This window comes from Salmo salar, chromosome ssa20, assembly GCF_905237065.1.
Source record: "Salmo salar chromosome ssa20, Ssal_v3.1, whole genome shotgun sequence".
Classification (NCBI taxonomy): Eukaryota; Metazoa; Chordata; class Actinopteri; order Salmoniformes; family Salmonidae; genus Salmo; species Salmo salar.
The window spans coordinates 15325546-15348268 of record NC_059461.1 but is presented as its reverse complement, the minus strand read 5'-3'; the positions used below and the strand labels follow the sequence as shown (position 1 = coordinate 15348268).

The 22723-nt window shown below is 44.8% G+C and overlaps 1 protein-coding gene across 1 annotated transcript; it reads left to right on the top strand.

Annotated features, from left to right (window-relative positions):
- The first annotated feature begins 6787 nt into the window (after positions 1–6787).
- On the top strand, positions 6788–8649 carry LOC106580267 (forkhead box protein B2-like). Its single transcript, XM_014161087.2, has one exon. It carries the CDS (start codon positions 7406–7408, stop codon positions 8339–8341), a length of 936 nt encoding a protein of 311 aa, XP_014016562.1. The 5' UTR covers positions 6788–7405; the 3' UTR covers positions 8342–8649.
- The last annotated feature ends 14074 nt before the right edge of the window (positions 8650–22723 follow it).

Genomic DNA, 22723 nt, shown 5'->3' with positions numbered 1-22723 from the left:
ATTTTATTTGAATTTTTTGAATTAAAACGCAATGTGAAAATGTTATAGGATAACATAAAAAACACACCTTTGGGAAGATCTCTCTCTTTTTCACACATAGATTTGGAGCGATTTGTGATTGACCGCATGCGAAAGGCGTTTGGCGTTACATACTGTAGTCCTCGCGTCACATAGGCCTACCCAACCATTTCATAATACCGGTAGGCAATATGTAAATGTGGTGCAACACACACCTCAGCAGCCTGCCTCTCACCCATCTTCAAGCTCACTCCTGTCCTCTATAAACAGGAGGCCATGACTGTAACTGACTGGCTATCACTTCTATCACTTGGTAATAATTCATTTCTGTTCCTCAACAAAATGCAATTCTATAATTGTTATTAGAAACTGGGTTGTTCGAGCCCAGAATGCTGATTGGCTGACAGCTGTGGTATATCAGACATATAACACAGGTATGACACAACGTTCATTTTTACAGCTCTTATTATGTTGATAACCAGTGTATAATAGCAGTAAGGCACATATATGGCCAATACACCATGTCTAAGGGCTGTGTCCAGGCACTCTGCGTTGCGTCGTGCTTAAGATCAGCCGTTAGCCGTAGTTTATTGGCCATACACCATACCCCTCCGGCCTTATTGCTTAACTATATTATAGTCAAAATTGTTGTTCCTTGTTTGAAACCAAAATTAACAATTTTCTGAAGTCTACTTTCTTGAAACCACACAGAAGTTGTGGAGGGACATCCGATGTATGAGCAACAAACAACTTACCAGCGATATGAGATTTCAGCGTGGACAGCGGCGAAACATGGGTCTCGTCCCGACTCCAGAGAACTGACCTTCAGCACCACACTGACAGTGGACAGCGGCCGTTAGGTAGGCGGGACTATCAGTAGTCTAAATCTCACTGGCCACTAAGGAAAAACCCATTTAATGAAAGAGGGCTGCACAATAATCCTGAACGGGAGAGCTCCCAGTGTGGTTGTTCAGCCATATTTCAAACGTTCAAACTTTACAATTGTACATAATAGGGAATACATACCTGAAATAGACTTCTTCAGTGATTCGGACTCTAACCAGGCTAGTCAACTCCACAACTCGAATATTCTTGCAAATAAACTGGTCATGCATGGCCAGGGCAGGTGCATAACCCATGGTGTGGGCACGGGAAGAACATTATAGCTGAGAGGCGGGGAGGGGAGGTAGAGAGAGGGAAATGATGGAGAGAGCTGACCACTGCCGCCCAGTGTCCATTGCCCGACAGAGCATCAACGGTCTTGCCCGCTTACCAGCCACTGCGCTACAACTGTCCCCCGTACCAAATGATCTCTCCAAATGATCTCTCTTCCGAGGTGAATGTGTAATTCACTCACTGTTCACAACTGACAGACCAATTTTTATATTTTTCCAATAATTGGTATTTTGACCGATCACGTCAGATCATTTAATGTGATCTGATTGGTCAAAAGACCAATTAGTGAAAAAATATATAAGCCGGTCTTAATAACTAGTCTACTTCAATTACTTAATGAGGACCAGATTTATCTCATGATGGCACCAACCAAAAAGCCACTTTTCTGTCATGAGGCATATTATATAGGTTCACCAGAACTTGACTGAGTTTCCAATAACTTTTAACGACAACAAGGAGACGCCACCACCACCCCACCCGCTGTTTTATGGGGAAATAGAGCAATCGTGGAGCATTATGCGTCACCACTAAATCATTTCCCCATTACTCCAACGGTAGGGCCTAAACCTTACCACTCCCAAACCGGCTAATTGTTCCGTTGAAACAATAGGGTTAATTGATTTAAATGTTTCGCTCTGCCGCTATGCGCCCTGATGACTTCACGAGGGGTCTTTAAAGATTATTATCATAATTTCCATTATCCACATCTCTTTTCAAATGGGAGACAGAGGAATAACATCCTGCCCTAAGCTGAACAAATAATTATTAGACTCTCGAAACAAACAGACGACCCCTTTCCCCGCAGCCCCACCCCATGTGTGGGCCCCCTCCCTGCGCCTTTATCCCCCTACCTCCTTCTTCAGCGGTGTTCCGCCTTAATTTATGCAAAATTAATTGATATATATTTTATAATTGATGTGCTGTAAAAATTAATGAGTAATTTATGTAATTAGTCAATTAAGGATAATTCCAGCATATGTTCAGTATGCCCAGAAGGTGTGCTTTACAAGTAGCCTAGTTATTTGTCCAGGAGTTGGATGCTGCGAACACTACCTAATTAATTTTGTTATGCATATCAGCGCGATGTCTAGGCCTACTTAACGGCCCCCTATGTGAAAACAGATTTAATATTTATCTTTCCCGCGCGTTTAAAGAGGATGTATCCACCCGCATTAGCCTCTGTGGGCCTCGAAGGGCACCAACTCAATTTTAGGCGCTGAAAAACAATGCATTTTTCTTGAAGCCGATAGTCCTAAATTAGTTTTAAAAGTGCTTTATTTTAAAGGTGGTTATATGAGGACTCATACGCTATGTATAAAATATACTCTTATATGGCGCTGGTGACTCTGTAGTGCTTGAAGGTGGCAGACATAACGGGAGAGATAATGTTGGCTAATTAATTGACATGTTTTGCAGGGCCAGCCCTGGGCATAAGCTACATAGGCATTTGCCTAGGGCCACTGGCCCTTTTTATTTTTTTATTTTTTTTATTTTTTACTCAGTCGGGGTCTTAACTTACTGTTGAATGCTAGAATGCACAAAGTGCCATTTCGAAATTTGGTTGTGCATTCAGTAACATTTTTTAGATTGTTAAATTAGTCTAGGAGGGGGGTTCTACTAAGCTAGTGCTGGCTGCTGAGGGGAGGACGGTTCATAATAATGACTGGAACGGAGCAAATGGATTGGCATCATTCCACTGATTCTGCTCCAGCCATTACCACGAGCCCGTCCTGCCCACTTAAGGTGCCACCAACCTCCTGTGAAGCTAACATATGGAATTGTTTTGAGATGGTCATACCAAGGATCATTTAGCGATTTGATTTTGAATATTAGGACCCCTTTCGATATCCTAAAAATACAGTACCAGTGAAAAGTTTGGACACACCTACTCATTCAAGGGTTTTTCTTTATTTTTACTTTTTCTACATTGTAGAATAATAGTGAAGACATGAAAACTAGGAAATAACACATATGGAATCAGATTCTTCAAAGTAGCCACCCTTTGCCTTGATGACAGCTTTGCACACTCTTGGCATTCTCTCAACCAGCTTCATGAGGTAGTCATCTGGAATGCATTTCAATTAACAGGTGTGCCTTGTTAAAAGTACATTTGTGGAATTTATTTTCTTCTTAATGCGTTTGAGCCAATCACTTGTGTTGTGACAAGGTAGGGGTGGTATACAGAAGATAGCCCTTTTTGTTAAAAGACCAAGTCCATATTATGACAAGAACAGCTCAAATAAGCAAAGAGAAATGACAGTCCATCATTACTTTAAGACATGAAGGTCAGTAAATACGGAACATTTCAAGAACTTTGAAAGTTTCTTCAAGTGCAGTTGCAAAAACCATCAAGTGCTATGATGAAACTGGCTCTCATGAGGACCGTCACAGGAAAGGAAGAACCAGAGTTACCTCTGCTGCAGAGGATAAGTTCATTAGAGTTAACTGCACCTCAGAAATTGCAGCCCAAATAAATGCTTCACAGAGTTCAAGTAACAGACATCTCAACATCAACTGTTCAGAGAATACTACGTGAATCAGGCCTTTATGGTCAAAATGCTGCAAAGAAACAACTACTAAAGGACACCAATAAGAAGACACTTGCTTGGGCCAAGAAACACGAGCAATGGACATTAGACTGGTGGAAATCTGTCCTTTGGTCCGAGCAGTCCAAATTTGAGATATTTGGTTCCAACCGCCGTGTCTTTGTGAGACGCAGAGTAGGTGAACGGATGACCTTTGCAAGTGTGATTCCCACGTGAAGCATGGAGGAGGAGGTGTGAAGGTGTGGTGGTGCTTTGCTGGTGACACTGTCTGTGATTTATTTACAATTCAAGGCACACTTAACCAACATGGTTACCACAGCATTTTGCAGCGATACGCCATCCCATCTGGTTTGCGCTTAGTGGGACTATCATTTGTTTTTCAACAGGACAATGACCCAACACACCTCCAGGCTGTGTAAGGGCTATTTGACCAAGAAGGAGAGGGCTGCATCAGATGACATAGCCTCCACAATCACCCGACCTTAACCCAATTGAGATGGTTTGGGATGAATTGGACCGTAGAGTGAAGGAAAAGCAGCCAACAAGTACATAGCATATGTGGGAACTCCTTAAATAATGTTGGAAAAGCATTCCTCATGAAGCTGGTTGATAGCATGCCAAGTGTTGACTGGTACTGCAAATACACATTTTTGGGGGGATGAAACGTTGAATTTGGCTTTACTGCTATTAGCCCATTAAAACGCATTGAAAAACAACAGATTCATACATGGAAAAACAGATAGTTAAATGTAACAAAAGGAAGTTTGTTTTAAAGTGTCAGCGATATAAGAAAGATCAGGAAATGATTTGTATATCTTTTTTAACCATATTTAACAACATAAAAATCGACACTAAACTACTTCCATATATACTTCCATAAATGTTTTTAACTGTTACCTTCTACCTTCAGACGAGTCATGTGGGGCGTGTGGGCGTCCTAGAGCAACAACAAAAAAACAATATCTAAGTGTTCGTGAGAGTTTCACCTTTCCATATTAGTATCTAGCCCAAACTGTTTGGACACTTCAAACAGAAGTTGGCAGATCGGTGGTGCCGACTTCAGACGAGTCCCTTGACTCTTGTGGGGGTCATAGAGCAAAACGGAGAACACCATTGTGAGAATCTCATCTTTGTGGTCATTAGTTTGTAGGCTAAACCGTTCGGATGCTACAGACGTTTTCTTGAGAAGTCCGATTTTCTGGATGTCTCATAGTCTGACAAACACCGCTGTAGCTCGGTCTCCTTCCACCTCAGATGAGGAAGACCTCAATTGGTGGATTGAAACGCAGCTCATGTAAAAAACAACAACAACATATCTCTATCTTAAACAGACAGATTTCGATGGGGATTTTGTATTATGCTAATTAGATTTATGCGGGGAATTGGACATACACTCTATGTTAACATGACACAAGGCTGTAAAACTGCACATTTTTCTCTCCTCCCCATGCCAAAACAAGTAGAATTTCATGAAATGAGTTATTACATTTTAAACAATTCTCTCCGCCCCATGCCAAAACAAGTAGAATTTCATGAAATGAGTTATTACATTTTAAACAATTCTCTCCGCCCCATGCCAAAACAAGTAGAACTTCATGAAAACAATTCTCTCTGCCGCATGGCAAAATTTGTCGAATTGCAGAAATCTTGCTTTAAAACTGTTAAATGTTCTCTATCCCCATGAAAAATGTCTAGAATTGCAGGAACTTGACTTTAAACCAAATCTTGCCCAGGGCCCCCAAAAGGCTAGAGCTGGCCCTGCCGTTTTGAATATTCATATATAAAATAGCAAGCTCACGCTTAATTACATTGTTGGACCTCTCTCCAAGGAAGGTAAATCACGGAAGGCTTAATTATTGTAATGTATTCGGGTCCCGCTGGGGCGCACGAGAAGACGGGCGCCGTTGAGGGCCGAGCCGTGACACCTGGCCGTGCAAAATCAGGAGCAGCTTTTGTTATTTCGTATCGGAACTCAGAGGAGGGAGCAAGTTTGTTTACATCCTTGTAGTATACGCGGGAGGGTGTTTAAACAGACAGACAGCAGGTTGGCTGCAAGGAGTCCCCTCACCGCAATTAATCTCCAACAACATGAGTGTGTGTGTGTGTGTGTGTGTGTGTGTGTGTGTGTGTGTGTGTGTGTGTGTGTGTGTGTGTGTGTGTGTGCGTGCGCGCGTGCGTCTGTGTGTGTTGGCAGGTTGGTTGGTTGCAACGAGTCCCCTCTCCGCAATTAATCAACGTGTGTGTGTGTGTGTGTGTGTGTGTGTGTGTGTGTGTGTGTGTGTGTGTGTGTGTGTGTGTGTGTGCGTGTGTGTGTTCATAGCCTACATGATTGATTGTTATCTTAAACTGCAGTTTCAACAATTTGAAAAAGAATGGAATGAAAAGAGATCTTTCTCAATTTACACTCATAGGCTTACCATTGCCATATGTGATATCCTTCTGAACAGTGTGCATAAAGTTAAATTGTATAATGTTGTATTTTCAAGCATCAGAATTACCGGTTAATAGCTTAGACTAGGTTGGAATCGGTCATATTTCGTCACATAAACAAATAATACACTAAGATAGAAAACGAAGATAAACGTAGCCATAACGAATTTGAGATTTTTCCAAGGAAATTTCTTCTTACAATGACATCACACAAAAAGCTATAGAAGAATTTAAGAAGTGAAAAGCAACGTTAAGAATTTAGTGATCTCTAGCTCTATCTAAGAAGGCATTAAACAGCTCCAGTGTTTCAACTTGAACTTATTAACATAAAACACAGATAAGTGGCACATTTTCATGGACGATTTACGAGAAGAAAATCTAACTTAAATTAACAAAATTGGTGAAAGATAAATTACATTCAAACATATTCGAATAAAGGTGAAAGAACTGTGAGAACATTTTGTTCTGTTTTAATTATCCCTTTATAGTTATCATATTCTTCCCTAAACATTAGTATTATTAGACTAGGCTACTATTATGGGGTTTTATATGCCCCATCACTAATATTTACTGTTATGTCCACCCTTCATCCTCTTGGAGCGCGCGCGGGTCCTGATTGGCACGGGCTAAGGGCACGCGGATGAGTTCAGATTTTCCCTTCCCCTCCTCTTTATTCCTCACCATCCATCCCTCCCCTTTCCCCCAACGTGTCCTTGAGTGCTTGGATGCCAGCCTTACAAAAACGGCGCGGGGTGGCCAGAAGAGCTCAATAGGAGCGCTCGGCCCCACACGAGGAGCATCACCAAACCCTCGCCCTGTGCTGTTGCAGAGACTGGTCTCGTATCTCCTGTGTAGCGGGAAAAGAAACAGCAAGAGACGGACTCTTTGATGTGGTGTCATTTTACGCACGAGATGAACTTCTGAATTTGTGTGCGCCGGTGGAGAAATGAGAAACCTTTTGGGGCTTTTTGTGATCCACATCTTTGAGGAATTCATCTGGAGAAAGCATGACCGAAATGTGTGTCTGTGTTTGCCTGACTGACTCACACATGATTTTAGACCACTAAAATACGAACACACAATGCCAGGAAATAAATGATTTTGGAGTCTCCAAACTTTGGAAAGTCTTGCGCAACGTCACTGATACTGACCAAAGCCCTGCAACAATATTCAGGCGCCCTCATCAGAAAATAAACAGCAGAGCTAAATCATAAATAGGCTTAGTAACCAAAAGCATGCCTCGTCCGGGGAAGAACTCGTACAGTGACCAGAAGCCGCCTTACTCCTATATCTCTCTGACAGCCATGGCCATCCAGAACTCAACGGAGAAGATGCTCCCACTGAGCGACATCTATAAGTTCATTATGGACCGCTTCCCTTACTACCGGGAGAACACACAGCGGTGGCAGAACTCTCTGCGACACAACCTGTCCTTCAATGATTGCTTCATCAAAATCCCCCGGCGGCCCGACCAGCCGGGGAAGGGCAGCTTCTGGGCCCTGCACCCAGACTGTGGGGACATGTTCGAAAACGGCAGCTTTCTACGCAGGCGGAAGCGCTTTAAACTGCTGCGCGCTGAGCACATGGCCTGCAAGAGCTCCCCGATGATGCACTACTTCCACCACCAGGGCAAGCTGAGTGGAGGGCACCATGAGCATCCAGGCCCTGCGGCGGCGGTGGGCAGGCTCCCCCACTTTCAGAGCTACGGCAGCATCAACTGCGGACAGTCCGGCGGCTTCAAGCACCCGTTTGCCATTGAGAACATCATAGGTCGGGACTACAAGGGCGTGATGACGAGCGGGCTGCCCATCACTTCGGTAATGCAGCACCTGGGCTACCCTATGCCCGCGCAGCTCAGCAGTGTGGTCAACTCAATGTGGCCGCACGTCGGCATGCTGTCAGATTCCATGAGCGCCATACCAGTCTCCTCAGAGTATGCTCCCTTTGGCGTGTCCATGAAGGGTCTCTACCATCACGCCAGTGGACAGACGCTACCCGCTGTTCCCGTGCCCATCAAACCCACCCCGTCTATGTGTCCGATGCCCGGTCTTTCGGGCCTTCCGTCCGGCCCAGCGCAGCTCTGCTCCTCTTCATCCATGCTGGAGAAGAATGGTTCCGACCCTTTGGAGGGCAAGGGCAACGCGATACACCCGGCTCTTCTGCTGTCTTAACCGGGTAAAACATCAACAACTCGATTCTATATCTACGAGGGAACGAGAGCAGTATCTAAAATGTTAATCATGTATAGTTGCCTAGATGTTGAGCAGGTATGGAGAGCTGTAAAGGAATTCAGACTGTATCTTCATAGTGATGAGTTGTAGGCTACCACGTATTTCAACATCATTTCTTCTTTAATCCATTATTAGCACATTTTGTGAAGGTATTTATGACATTACATGTGGCACTGAAACACAATGAGGAATTGACCCAAAGAGAGTTTTAATTTAATAATAATAATTTTAGTCAATCAAAATAAAGAAGAAAATCAAAACTTGCTGCCTCAGTTTTTAAATGTATGAGCGGATAATATAAATTATTTCAAAGTTTTTGTTCATTAGATTTAATTGAAAAATGGAACGTGTTGTCTAATAATAACACACATGTTTATTATGGACTGTTCTTATTAGCACGCTAAATGAATATAACATGTACGATAAATGTTATGACTGTAAAATAACATGATTTATCTTAAGATATTTATAAAGAACTTTAAACGAAATTCATCATCTGTCTGAGTTATTTTGTAAGCATTTCCTTGTGGATTGTTTCGTTTGAATTATCGAGACGTTTTTTCTGATGCTGGTTTGTTTGCTGGTTTTCCTCAATAGTGTGACACCTCGCGTGAAAGGCATGAGAGCAAGTCCCACTATCTTGCACTTATTATACACGATATTTCAGGTGTCAATTTATGTGGTCGAATTCAAGATTAGAGAATCATTCACCCACTCGAACATGTTGTAATATAAATATGGTCTCATTGCCTAATGTAGGCCAATGTTTGCTTTAAGGGGTATCATGATATTCACAGAGCTCGTCACCAAGATAAAGAGTAGATGAGTTTATGCCTTTATGATTATTATGATTGTTATTATGTTTGAATCATATGAACATAATCACGCACATAAACGAGCGCAGTAAAGCGCCGAACTCTGGGAGAAAAACGGCCTGACGCGCGGGGCACCTGTTGCCAGTTCTCCAATAGAGACAGTTTATTAACCAGGGATTTCACCGTTTTTGTATACAATCAAGCAGAAAACAAGCGTCCCACACATGGAACTATATTGAGATATCTGGTATTAAACTGCTAGGCTATGTTAACATCAAATGTACTTTTTTTCCAATAGTGTGGTAAGATGTAGCTTAAAGGTCATTACATATATGTCAATTAACTTCCGTTTTTGCAAGGACTCCAGATGTAGCACTGAACCTTAGATTACTGTGTGTGTGTGTGTGTGTGTGTGTGTGTGTGTGTGTGTGTGTGTGTGTGTGTGTGTGTGTGTGTGTGTGTGTGTGTGTGTGTGTGTGTGTGTAAGACCTGGTTGCTGTATTATATATCTCCATAACTTCATAAGTGGGCATTAGATGAAGTTTTCTTTTGTTTCTCTCTTTCCAACATAATCCCACCTTTGAAGTCCAGGGAGCAGGTCCCCTCCAGAACACAAAGGGCTTGGTACTGCCCACTGACAGAGACTTACTTTCAGGCTTCCAGTTTAGCATTCCAAAGGCAACCATAACCCATTCCATTGTCACACCGGCCTCTGAACAAATAATTGAGACGTACAAGTGGAGGAAAGATGTGGGAGTTAGGATTAAAATGGGTCTGTGTCATTATTAATGAGGTATCTGTCACATACGCACATGCGTACACAAACACACGCACTGTCTCTCAAATCCTTCTCTTTTTGTATAATACCCCATGACTTTCTCTAAATAACAGCCCAATGGTGAACTGAAAAAGCATCTGGAGACCATTCTCTCTCTCTCTCTCTCTCTAGGTTGACCTACAGTATATTAGTTATACCGAGTGATATTGTTACGAGGAGGTAATACCCTAATCTGTGTTGTCTCTCTAATGATTCTCCCAGTGTTACTGTATAATTAAACACCTCTTAATTACCAGCTAATAAGAGGCGTAATAATGTCTCAATTATCCTCGCTGATCCTCTGGCTTCAGAATATCACATGACCATCTGACATGTGTATGTTCGCACATTCAGTTTTCCTGGCTACTCTAAGTGGGTCCCTGTGTGTGTGTGTGTGAGTGTGTGTGTGTGTGTGTCCCATGATACAGCTACTCGGTACAATAGCACAGTAATAAACCTATCATATCAAGTTGTACCTAATCAAGAGACCACAGACAACGAGATAAAATGAATATGAATGGGGCTGAAAGTGAGATGACAATATTTCGTTTGCGCAAGGCAAATACGTCCTTATAGCTTAGAAAAACGGATTAACTAAACTGTATGACATGAATCTGATTTTGTTCTGTGAAAATCTGCTAATCACGAATAATATGACTGTTAAGATGAATAAAATATGAGGTCAGGGGGTCGTTGCTGCACGACCCTCCTAAGCATAACGCTCCAGCCTTGAATAGGAGATGAGACATTAACCATAATTACCCAGACTCCATCGGGGCCAGGGTGACAAATTCTACATGAGTTTTTTTAATGACCAACAAGAGCGGACCATTATAATGAGCAGCTTAATTCATTAATGCTCTCATTCATCCACACACACACACACGCACACGCGCACACACACATATTAAGCAGAGCAGAGATGTAACATTCTCTGAAACGGATAATAAAATGTACTATGTTGATACCATTGTATGAGAGAAATTGTGGTAATAGATAAAAACATATAATTGCATTGATAGATTCATCGTTTAATCCAGCTGTCACGGTTATCGCTGGTAAAGGAGGACCAAAATGCAGCAGGACTGTGTTTGTTCATCTTGAACATTTATTAAACTCAAAATGAACACCAAAACAAACTCACGATCACCGACCAGTCTTCTCAGGCTCATACACGCTTGACAAGAAACAATGTCCCACAAAAACCTACACCAAACAATTACCCATATATAGGACTCTCAATCAGAGGCAACGAGGAAGCACCTGCCTCCAATTGAGAGTCCCAAACCCCAATCAACCTAACATAGAAATACATTAACCAGACTACACATAGAAATACATAAACATAGACCATAAACCAAAAACCCAGAAATAATAAATCAAACGCCCTTTTACCAACACACCACCCCGAACCACATAAAACAAATACCCTCTGCCACGTCCTGACCAAACTACAATAACAATGAACCCTTATACTGGCCAGGACGTGACACCAGCAGCATTTAGGGTGAGCAATTACAATTACATCGCTGCAGTTATCTATACTCGAGTTAAACCATCAGTGTGTACGCAAACTAAGGTCTATCCATCAGGAAAAGGTGTGTGTTTGGGATCGACGGCAGTTGGCGTCTGCAGTCTAGCTGATCTACAAATAATAACGAGCTGTCATTTAGGATGTGATGTGATTTGTACACTACTGGTCAATAGTTTTAGAACACCTACTCATTCAAGGGTTTTTCTTTATTTGTACTATTTTCTGCATTATAGAATAATAGTGAAGACATCAAAACTATGAAATAACACATATGGAATCATGTAATAACCAAAAAGTGTTAAACAAATCAAAATATATTTTATATTTGAGATTCTTCAAATAGCCATCATTTGCCTTGGTGACAGCTTTGCACACTAAAGGACACCAATAAGAAGAAGAGACTTGCTTTGGCCAAGAAATACGAGCAATGGACATCAGACCGTTGGAAATTTGTCCTTTGGTCTGGAGTCCAAATTTTTGGTTCCAACCGCCGTGTCTTTGTGAGTCGTGGTGTGGGTGAACGGATGATCTCCGCATGTGTATTTCCCACCGTAAAGCATGGAGGAGGAGGTGTTATGGTGTGGGGGTCCTTTGCTGGGGACACTGTCTGTGATGTATTTACAATTCAAGGCACACTTAACCAGCATGCTACCACAGCATTCTGCAGTGATACGCCATCCCATCTGGTTTGGGCTTAGTGGGACTATCATTTGTTTTCAACAGGACAATGACCCAACATACCTCCAGGCTGTGTAAGGGCTATTTGACCAAGAAGGAGAGTGATGGAGTGCTGCATCAGATGACCTGGCCTCCACAATCCTCTGTCCTCAACCTAATTGAGATGGTTTGGGATGTGTCGGACCACAGAGTGAAGGAAAAGCAGCCAACAAGTGCTCAGCATATGTGGGAATTCCTTCAAGACTGTTGGAAAAACGTTCCAGGTGAAGCTGGTTGAGAGAATTCCAACAGTGTGCAAAGCTGTCATCAAGGAAAAGGATGGCTATTTGAAGAATCTCAAATCTCAAATATATTTGGATTTGTTTAACACTTTTTTGGTTACTGCATGATTCCATATGTATTATTTCATAGTTTTCATGTCTTCACTATTATTCTACAATGTAGAAAATAGTACAAATAAAGAAAAACCATTGAATGAGTAGGTGTTCTGAAAAAAATTGACCGGTAGTCTAGATCATCAATCAGTCTGCAGTTGCCAACTGCAATGTAGTCGATCTCAAGCATGCATTCTTCTCTGTCTCTGCACAAACTCGTGGCTTTACAAGACAGCATACAGTGCAGAACAAGACCCCCACAAGGGCACGAGGGCTTCACCATATAGCAGCACTAATGAAATTATAATATTCTTAAGAGGTTTCTTTATCAACTTGAATTTCCAGTGCCAGGGAAAGTGTGACCTCAGAGGATACGTATCTCAGGACCTTGAGAGAGTAACTCCACTGTGCAACTGAGAAACTTTATACACTCGATCGGCAACACTAGAATAAATTAAAATCGTTTTTTCAAACCGTTGTAGTTATAGTATATGTCACCTGCTGACATAGTTACTGTGTGTCACCTATGCTGACGTTTTACTTAAATGTCACTCCTGACAAACTTCTGCAAGCCTTCGATTAGAGGCCTAGCACTCTACCTCATGTGCCATAAAGGTCCACACATCTCTTGGCAGAGGCCATTAAAGTACACCCACACACAAGGAGACTACTATTTTGTTGATGAGGCAGTATTGCACTCCAATAGTCTACATCTGTACACAGCTGCCTTCAAAGCCAGCCTCGCAGATTGCCTGGATGAGTTACCCTCGTCATGCTAACATGCTAACGTATATGATTCACTGCCAGCGGGCGCTGGGAGTACGGACCACAGCTGCTGCCACTCGGTAATAGCTGCCTCACCGTCTGTACCACGCCAGCCCATCGATGGTGGGGATAGTTGGCACATGACGTGTCTGCTGCCCGTCGAGACAGTAAAGCCCGGCTAATGAAAAACTCACCTAGCATTAACCATCGGCCCCAGCAACAGAGAGAAGCTGTCAGCGATGGCACTCTAAACGGCAGGTCACCCAGAGAGGACCGCAGATTACAATAACTCTCTCTTTTCATTGTCGTTCACTTTTTGCACGGCCTTTTATCTTGCTTTCTCTTTCTCCAACCCTTTCTTTCTCTCTCTCCCTTACACCCCCCTTTCTTCTCTCTCTCTCTCTCTCTCTCTCTCTCTCTGTGATTCAGGGTGATTCAGTGCTCAGAGGTGAGGGTCTAGATGCCCTCTGGTTGTCCTTTGTACAAGGTCCTCTGACGCAACTCATCCAATCTCCATTCTGCTGTCGGCGTTAATGGTTCACATTATTCTACCTGATTAGAGATTATTACACTTCATTATGGATTACAAAAAGGGGTCAGGGGGCATTCTTGTTGGCCTCCGTCCCATGCTTTCTCCTTTTTCAATCCTTTCTCCTCTTTCATCTCTCACTTTCTCACATGGGGACACAGTCTACTTGGAGAAGAGGTCCATTTTAACCTCCCAAAAATATTCCAACCTTTTGAGGAGGGTAAGGGTAAGTGTTCATATTTTTTTTCATGGCCTCAACAATAGAAATGGAGGGTAAAGTACTCAAAAAGTGCTGAAAAGAGAAAGGCAAACGTTTGGCTTTTCTCAGAAACCCGAAGTATGAACAATTCCAGTTTTGAACAGTTAGAAACAAATCTACTGCAGCCTACTAGACTTTCACACACTGGTCGTATACATTAGACAAAAACGGAAAGAAACGACTCAAACCGGGAAGGATAACCTGAACTTGTCCAACCAATTTCCATTGCAAAACGTTTTGCTACAGTGTGTCCTAATGAATAGGCTCTACACTCAGACCCATTCCAGCCATTTCCCTTCCCATCCCTGTCAGGGGCTCCCGAGTGGTGCAGCGGTCTAAGGCACTGCATTTCAGTGCTAGAGGCGTTACTACAGACCCTGGTTTGATTCCAGGCTGTATCACAACCGGTCGTGATTGGGAGTCCCATAGGGCGGCGCACAATGGGCCCGGCGTCGTCCGGGTTAGGGTTTGACCGGGGTAGGACGTCATTGTAAAGAAGAATTTGTTCTTAACTGACTTGCCTAGTTAAATATACAAATTTATCCACCTCAGGTGACGTTAAGGATCTATAGGTGGATGTCAGACCATCCGACTGCACCGCAGCCTCTTTGTCCAGTAAGAGAGTACAGACAACAGGACACTCCCTGCCCAAGGCCACAGATATGGAGTTACCGGACCTGCAGGGAGGGAGGAAAGAGAGAAACAGAGAGATGGACCAGTATGTGTATTTCCATGATGTCGTGTCTGTGCGATATGAATGCGTGAGGATGTGCATGTCTGGGTAGTTATGGGTTTAGGAGAGAAACACACAAAGGGAAAGAGAGAGGAGAATATGAGTGTGTTTGTATTGTATGGCAGTAGAGGGCCATTAGACCTGGGCATGAACTCTTAGATAAAGCACACAGACAAAGGAATGGATAATTATGGCAAAGCTTGAGCAGGTTTAATTCCGAAGCTCGCATCAATCACATGAGCCCTGAGGGTGTGTTTGTGTGTGCTCGTATGTAATGTATGAGTGAATGTGTCTAAGAGCAGAGACGGAGAAAGAGTGAGGGGAGGATATAGGTACTCAAGAGCGATAGGATCTCATATTACAGGTAGGTGTAGGTTTCTTCATCATGAGTGACAATCTGTCTTCTGCAGTTTGACGTTGACGTAAACATTAGGGTGCTTGCTTTCACAATATACTGTAGGCACGCTTCCTATGCCACAGGGCCCGTAATCATAAAGTTTCTCAGAGTAGAAGTGCTGCTGATCTAGGATAAGTTTTTTCTTTTAGACTATAATCATCGACAGGGGGGACCTGGTCCTAGATCCGCCCTCCTACTCTGAGATGGTTTATGAATACTGACCCAGACCTTGCAGCAGAGGCTACCGGTACGGTAGCTACGCAGGAACGGCGGGGTCTAGCTACGACCCACTGTTCTAGTCTCTCGTTAGTGTTAATTGCGGCTGTGGCAGCGGTTAAAGGAAAGGTCCTCCACTGACTCCCGGATCATTTATCTCTCCATTAGAGGAAGCACTTGGGTTTTTATTGGTGCAATAAAGTCTATCTTAACTCACCTGACCCCTGAGCGCGGTGGGGCCCCCGACTCCCTCTGCATATTCATCATCTCACTCGGAGCGTGAGGGAACACGGGCATGTTGTTCCTCCCAATCACTTAATTACTGTTATCTTTAATTAGGCAAACAAGGGGAACTGGATTAATCGCACAGACAAAGACCCCGGCGCGTAGTGTGTGTGTGTGTTTGTGTGTGTGTGTGTTTGAGCATGCATGTGTGTCAAGGCATGTTCTCTCTCTGTAACTGCACACAAGTTTGTGTCACTTTGTTATTCATTGTCGGACTTTTAATTTTACACAATGTTTCATTTTTATAATAAACAAATTGTTGCTGTGCTTAGCTGGACCCATGGAAATAATCAAAAACCATCCATTGAAAGACACTTGAGATACTGTGAATTTTGACTTTGATATCTATCCATTGAAAAAAAGAAACGCTTCTGGCAAAATGTTCAAAACCCCAAAGATCTGCCCTATACGAATAAATCAAGATTTTGGTCCATGAAAACATCAATAGCAAAATCACCCAGGTTAAATTCAGTCTGAAAAGGTTACATTCAGTCTGCTTGCACCCTCTAGTGGCCATTAGGGTTCATGTTTTCATGGACAAAACCTCAAATGAAACATTGGTCCGATCCCAAATCAACTTCTAAACCCTACCTACACCCTATACACCTGAAGAGACCTAAAGGGATTGTGTGGCAGTGGGACGTCTGCCACACCATCAATCCCCACTTCCATACTGCGCCAAACACAAATAGAATTCTGACAGTCTGGAACTTTGTAGGGCTTGCTTTTGAGTGCGTACAGTTTGTGCTACAAGTTACATCGCAACGTTTAATTTACAACCAGTGTCTGTGTTTGCCATCTCCAGTTGTGCCGGACTGTATAAAGGGGGCACGCACACAACAGATCAGTCTTGTTCCCCTGCTCGGGAAGGGATTTCCACATAACACGATCATTTGGATAGCCACTCTAGCTTCGCCCTCATGTCAGTCCTAGCAAGCTAGCAAGTAGGCTAGGTAGTGCTAGGTATCAACAGCCAATCCAGTACGGGCTGGAAACTATAGTGAGCTTCGATTGGTCAATAGCGTTTGCATAAAGTTCAGCTTTACCAAACTTTGGTGCCTCTCTGTTCGTGCTCCCTCCGTTGAAAATGAATTGGGCTCCGTTATTTCATCACACCCATTGTGTTTTGTGGAAATGCAACGTCACAGAGCGTTCACACTACAAAAGCGGCAGTCGCCTAGCCACGCTAGTCTCGCCCTCATGTGGGTGTTAACAAGCTAGCAAGCAAGCCAGGTAGTTCAACATATCAACCATAGCGAATGAAAAAGGCCTCTAGTGGTCAAAAGGCCATTTAAGCATGGTCAGCGGCATTGAGGGCTTCCACCGTGCTTCTGCCAGTTTAAGTAGTTGAAGGAAAAAGGAAACCGCACACTGCTCTTGATAGTATCAATGATATTTAATAAGCTTACGTATCGTCAGAGCTCTGACGAAGGCCGTGAGGACGATACGTAAGCTTATTAAATATCAGTGATACTATCAAGAGCAGTGTGCGGTTTCCTTTTTCCTTCATCTTGTTCAACTGTTGCCATGCACCTGCAAAAAGATTGCTCAGATGTGCGAGTGCCTTTTGAATTTTGCCATTTTAAGTAGTCAAAATAGTTAACTGGGTGGGGATTCCTATGGGTTTTAGCCTCAATGGAGCTGCCCATGATGTCACAGACGCTGTAATGGCAGAGATATAAAGATGAGTCCTCTATCTATTTCTATGGTATTAACAGCCATTGTCAGCCAGTCCAGTAAGGGTTGGATGCTATGGTGAGCTTTGATTGGTCACTCTCCTGTCCCGTTCAGCTCCCGCGCCCATGCTCGAATCGCTAAACGGTCCCATCCCGCCCACTCTGCTTCTCTCACTTTCCTTCCACTGAAAGTGAATGGGTGTGATCGAGCTGCAAGCCTAATGAAGCCGACCGTAGACAAAGACAGCGAGTAAAGTCTGGGGAGGTGCATCTGCCACAGCCGAAAGTCGTACACGGAATTGGTTTTCCAACAGCAAGGCTCAGATCAACATGGCAGTGTCAACATAGCTGCTATTGTTTAGAAAAGTTTGTCTGTATAAATGTTGAAATAAACGATTCTATACCCCCATATCACACACTCACCAACTGGAAACGTAACATGTGTACAACTCGTTGGTTAGAGCAGGGGTGTCAAATTCATTCCACAGAGGGCGGAGTTTCTGCAGGGTTTCATTTTTTATTTTCAATTAAGACCTAGACAACCAGGTGAGGGGAGTTCCTTACTAATCAATCAAGTACAAGGGTGGACCGAAAACCCGCAGACACTCGGCCCTCCGTGGAATGAGTTTGACACGTGGGTTAGAAAGAGGTTTCAAATATCACTTTTAAATTGTATCCCCTGTAGTTTTAGAATCGGGCAAAGTTGGTTCCCTGTTTCAGTCACTTATTTTGCCATGTTTGTATGGGTCAAACAAAAAATTATTGGTTGACAAATAGTGCTTCTCACAATGCAGGTGGTGCAGTTCATGAGAAGCAACTGCAGCGACAAGAAGGTGACAATCAAAAACTGCAGGACCTTTGAGCACATCATTTTTGTAAAGTTCATGCAGTCGGCAAGTCAGACAATTTTTTTAACCATAATGCAACAGACTTGGAAAGGCAGTGACCAACGATGGTCAACAACTTGATAAAAGTGATCCGCTCGAAGGCGCCCAATGACTTCCTATGTTTCACTGTGTGATGCGGATGTATAGCGTGAATGCATGCATCAACCAATGGTAACGTGCCTAGACAGCGACTGTGCCGTCAGGCACCAGATTGCTATTTTTATTTTATTTATTTGTATTTAACCTTTATTTAACTAGGCAAGTCAGTTAAGAACAAATTCTTATTCACAAAGGTAAAAGGCCTCCTGCGGGAACAGGGGATGGGATTAAAAAAATTACAAAATAGAATAGAAATATAAGACAAAACAAACATCACAACAAGACAACACAACACTACATAAAGAGAGACCTAAGACAACAACATAGCAAGGCAGCAACACAACATGACAGCACAGCATGGTAGCAACAGAACATTGTAGCAGCATGGTACAAACATTATTGGGCACAGACAACAGCACAAAGGGCAAGAAGGTAGAGACAACAATACATCATGCAAAGCAGCCACAACTGTCAGTACGAGTGTCCATGATTGAGTCTTTGAATGAAGAATTTCAGATAAAACTATCCAGTTTGAGTGTTTGTTGCAGCTCGTTCCAGTCGCTAGCTGCAGCAAACTGAAAGAAGAGCGACCCAGGGATGTGTGTGCTTTCGGGACCTTTAACAGAATGTGGCTGGCAGAATGGGTGTTGTATGTGGAGGATGAGGGCTACAGTATATATCTCAGATAGGGGGGAGTGAAGCCTAAGAGGGTTTTATAAATAAGCATCAACCAGTGAGTCTTGCGACGGGTATACAGAGATTACCAGTTTACAGAGGAGTAATAGAGTGCAGTGATGTGTCCTATAAGGAGCATTGGTGGAAAATCTGATGGCCAAATGGTAAAGAACATCTAGCCGCTCGAGAGCACCCTGACCTGCCGATCTATAAATTATGTCTCCGTAATCTAGCATGGGTAGGATGGTCATCTGAATCAGGGTTAGTTTGGCAGCTGGGGTGAAAGAGGAGCGATTACGATAGAGGAAACCAAGTCTAGATTTAACTTTAGCCTGCAGCTTTGATATGTGCTGAGACAAGGACAGTGCACCGTCTAGTCATGCTCTCAAGTACTTGTATGAGGTGACTACCTCAATCTCTAAACCCTCAGAGGTTTGTAATCGCACCTGTGGGGAGAGGGGCATTCTTCTTACCAACCACATGACCTTGGTTTTGGAGGTGTTCAGAACAAGGTTAAGGGTAGAGAAGGCTTGTTGGACACTAAGAAAGCTTTGTTGTAGAGCATTTAACACAAGATCCGGGGAGGGGCCAGCTGAGTATAAGACTGTATCATCTGCATATAAATGGATGAGAGAGCTTCCTACTGCCTGAGCTATGTTGTTGATGTAAATTGAGAAGAGCGTGTGGCCTAGGATTGAGCCTTGGGGTACTCCCTTGGTGACAGGCAGTGGCTGAGACAGCAGATTTTCTGACTTTATACACTGCACTCTTTGAGAGTGCTAGTTAGCAAACCAGGCCAAAGACCCCTCAGAGACACCAATACTCTTTAGCCTGCCCACAAGAATGGAATGGTCTACCGTATCAAAAGCTTTGGCCAAGTCAATAAAAATAGCAGCACAACATTGCTTAGAATCAGTGGCAATGGTGACATCATTGAGGAACTTTAAGGTTGCAGTGACACATCCATAACCTGAGAGGAAACCAGATTGCATACCAGAGAGAATACTATAGACATCAAGAAAGCCAGTCAGTTGATTGTTGACAAGTTTTTCCAACACTTTTGATAAACAGGGCAAAATAGAAATAGGTGTAACGGCTGTCTACGGAAGAAGTGGACCAAAATGCGGCGGAGTTAGGGTTCGTCATTTTTAATGTTACGAACACTATGCAATACACAAAACAACAAAACTGACAGCCAACACAGTCCTGTCAGGTGCAACAACAGTGACAAGAACAATTACCCACACCACACAACGGAAACGTAGGCAACTTATGTGTGACTCCCAATCAACCACAACCCTCTACAGCTGTGCTTGATTGGAAGTCACACGGCCAAAATTAAATGAAACAATGAAACACTCACTCCCTTCTGCCACGTCCTGACCCAACTACACCCTCTACTGGTCAGGACGTGACAGTACCCCCCCCTCAAGGTGCAGACCCCGGGATGCACCTAAAAAAAGGAAAACACAAAAAAAATCCCCAACAAAAAGGAACACCTAAACAATAAGGGAGGGAAGGGAGGGTGGCTGCCGTCACCGACGGCACTGTGCTACACCCTCCCTCCCCAACCCACCTATCCTGGAGGTGGCTCAGGTGCAGGACGTGGACCTCGCTCCACCTTCGGCGTCGCCCACTCTGTTGGCGCCGATCGCTGCGCCGGGCAGACGGGCCACTCGGGCTGACCCTGGCAGACGGACCACTCTGGCTGGGTCGGAAGACATGCGGACCACTCGGGCTGGGCCGGAGGGCAGGAGGACCACTCGGGCTGGGCCGGAGGGCAGGAGGACCACTCGGGCTGGGCCGGAGGGCAGGAGGACCACTCGGGCTGATCCTGACAGGCCGGGCACCCTGGCAGATCAGGGCAGGCGGGCACCTCTGGCAGAACAGGGCAGTCCGGCCACTCTGGCAGAACAGGGCAGTCCGGCCACTCTGGCAGAACAGGGCAGTCCGGCCACTCTGGCAGAACAGGGCAGTCCGGCCACTCTGGCAGAACAGGGCAGTCCGGCCACTCTGGCAGTTCAGGGCAGTCCGGCCACTCTGGCAGTTCAGGGCAGTCCGGCCGCTCCGGCAGTTCAGGGCAGTCCGGCCGCTCCGGCAGTTCAGGGCAGTCCGGCCGCTCCGGCAGTTCAGCGCAGTCCGGCCGCTCCGACGACTGTTGACTGGCGGGCAGCTCCGACGACTGTTGACTGGCGGGCAGCTCCGACGACTGTTGACTGGCGGGCAGCTCCGACGACTGTTGACTGGCGGGCAGCTCCGACGACTGTTGACTGGCGGGCAGCTCCGACGACTGTTGACTGGCGGGCAGCTCCGACGACTGTTGACTGGCGGGCAGCTCCGACTCAGGATTCACCAGGCTGGGGAGACATAACGGAGGTCTGGCTCTGGGCGCAGGCCCTGGACTCACCATTCTGGGAAGGCCCGCTGGAGGCCTGGTTTGAGGAGGTGGCACAGGAGAGACCAGGGTGGAGAGACCCACTGGAGGACCGGTCCGTGGAGGAGACACGGGCTTGACCAGGATAGGGAGATCCACTAGAGGACTGGTCCGTGGAGGAGACACGGGCTTGACCCGGATAGGGAGACCCACTGGAGTACTGGTCCGTGGAGGAGGCACGGGCTTGACCAGGATGGGAAGACATGCAGGAGGCTTGGTTCTGGGCGTAGGTACAGGATGTGCAGGGCTGGGAAGACATGCAGGAGGCCTGTTTCTGGGCGCAGGCACAGTCTTTACCAGACAACCAGCACGCACCTCAGGACGAGTATGGAGAGCTGCCTCAGGTGACATCATACCCACGACACGCTCATTAGGGCGAATGCCGTACTTTATGCACCACACTAGCAGCTCTCTCATCTCTCTCTCTCCTAATTTTCCCATTAACCCCGTCACAGTCTCTGTCTCATAACCCTCGCACACCTCCAATGTCATCCCGACTGGCTCTAGTTCCGACCTCAGCTCCACCGACTGTCCCGTGTGCCCCCCCCAAAAAAATTATTGGGGCTGCCTCTCGCGCTCGTTGCGCTCTCTCTCCTCGTAGTATCGCCTCTCCGCTCTCGCCGCTTCAATCTCCCACTGTGGGAGGCGATAATCCCCAGCCTGAGTCCATGGTCCCTCTCCGTCCAGGATCTGTTCCCACGTCCATTTGTCCATAACGCAGTGGTCCTGCTGCTCCTTCCTCTTCCGCCGCTTGGTCCTGGTTTGGTGGGTAATTCTGTAACGGCTGTCTACGGAAGAAGTGGACCAAAATGCGGCGGAGTTAGGGTTCGTCATTTTTAATGTTACGAACACTATGCAATACACAAAACAACAAAACTGACAGCCAACACAGTCCTGTCAGGTGCAACAACAGTGACAAGAACAATTACCCACACCACACAACGGAAACGTAGGCAACTTATGTGTGACTCCCAATCAACCACAACCCTCTACAGCTGTGCTTGATTGGAAGTCACACGGCCAAAATTAAATGAAACAATAAAACACTCACTCCCTTCTGCCACGTCCTGACCCAACTACACCCTCTACTGGTCAGGACGTGACAATAGGCCTATAACTGTTAGGATCAGCTTGATCTCCCCCTTTAAA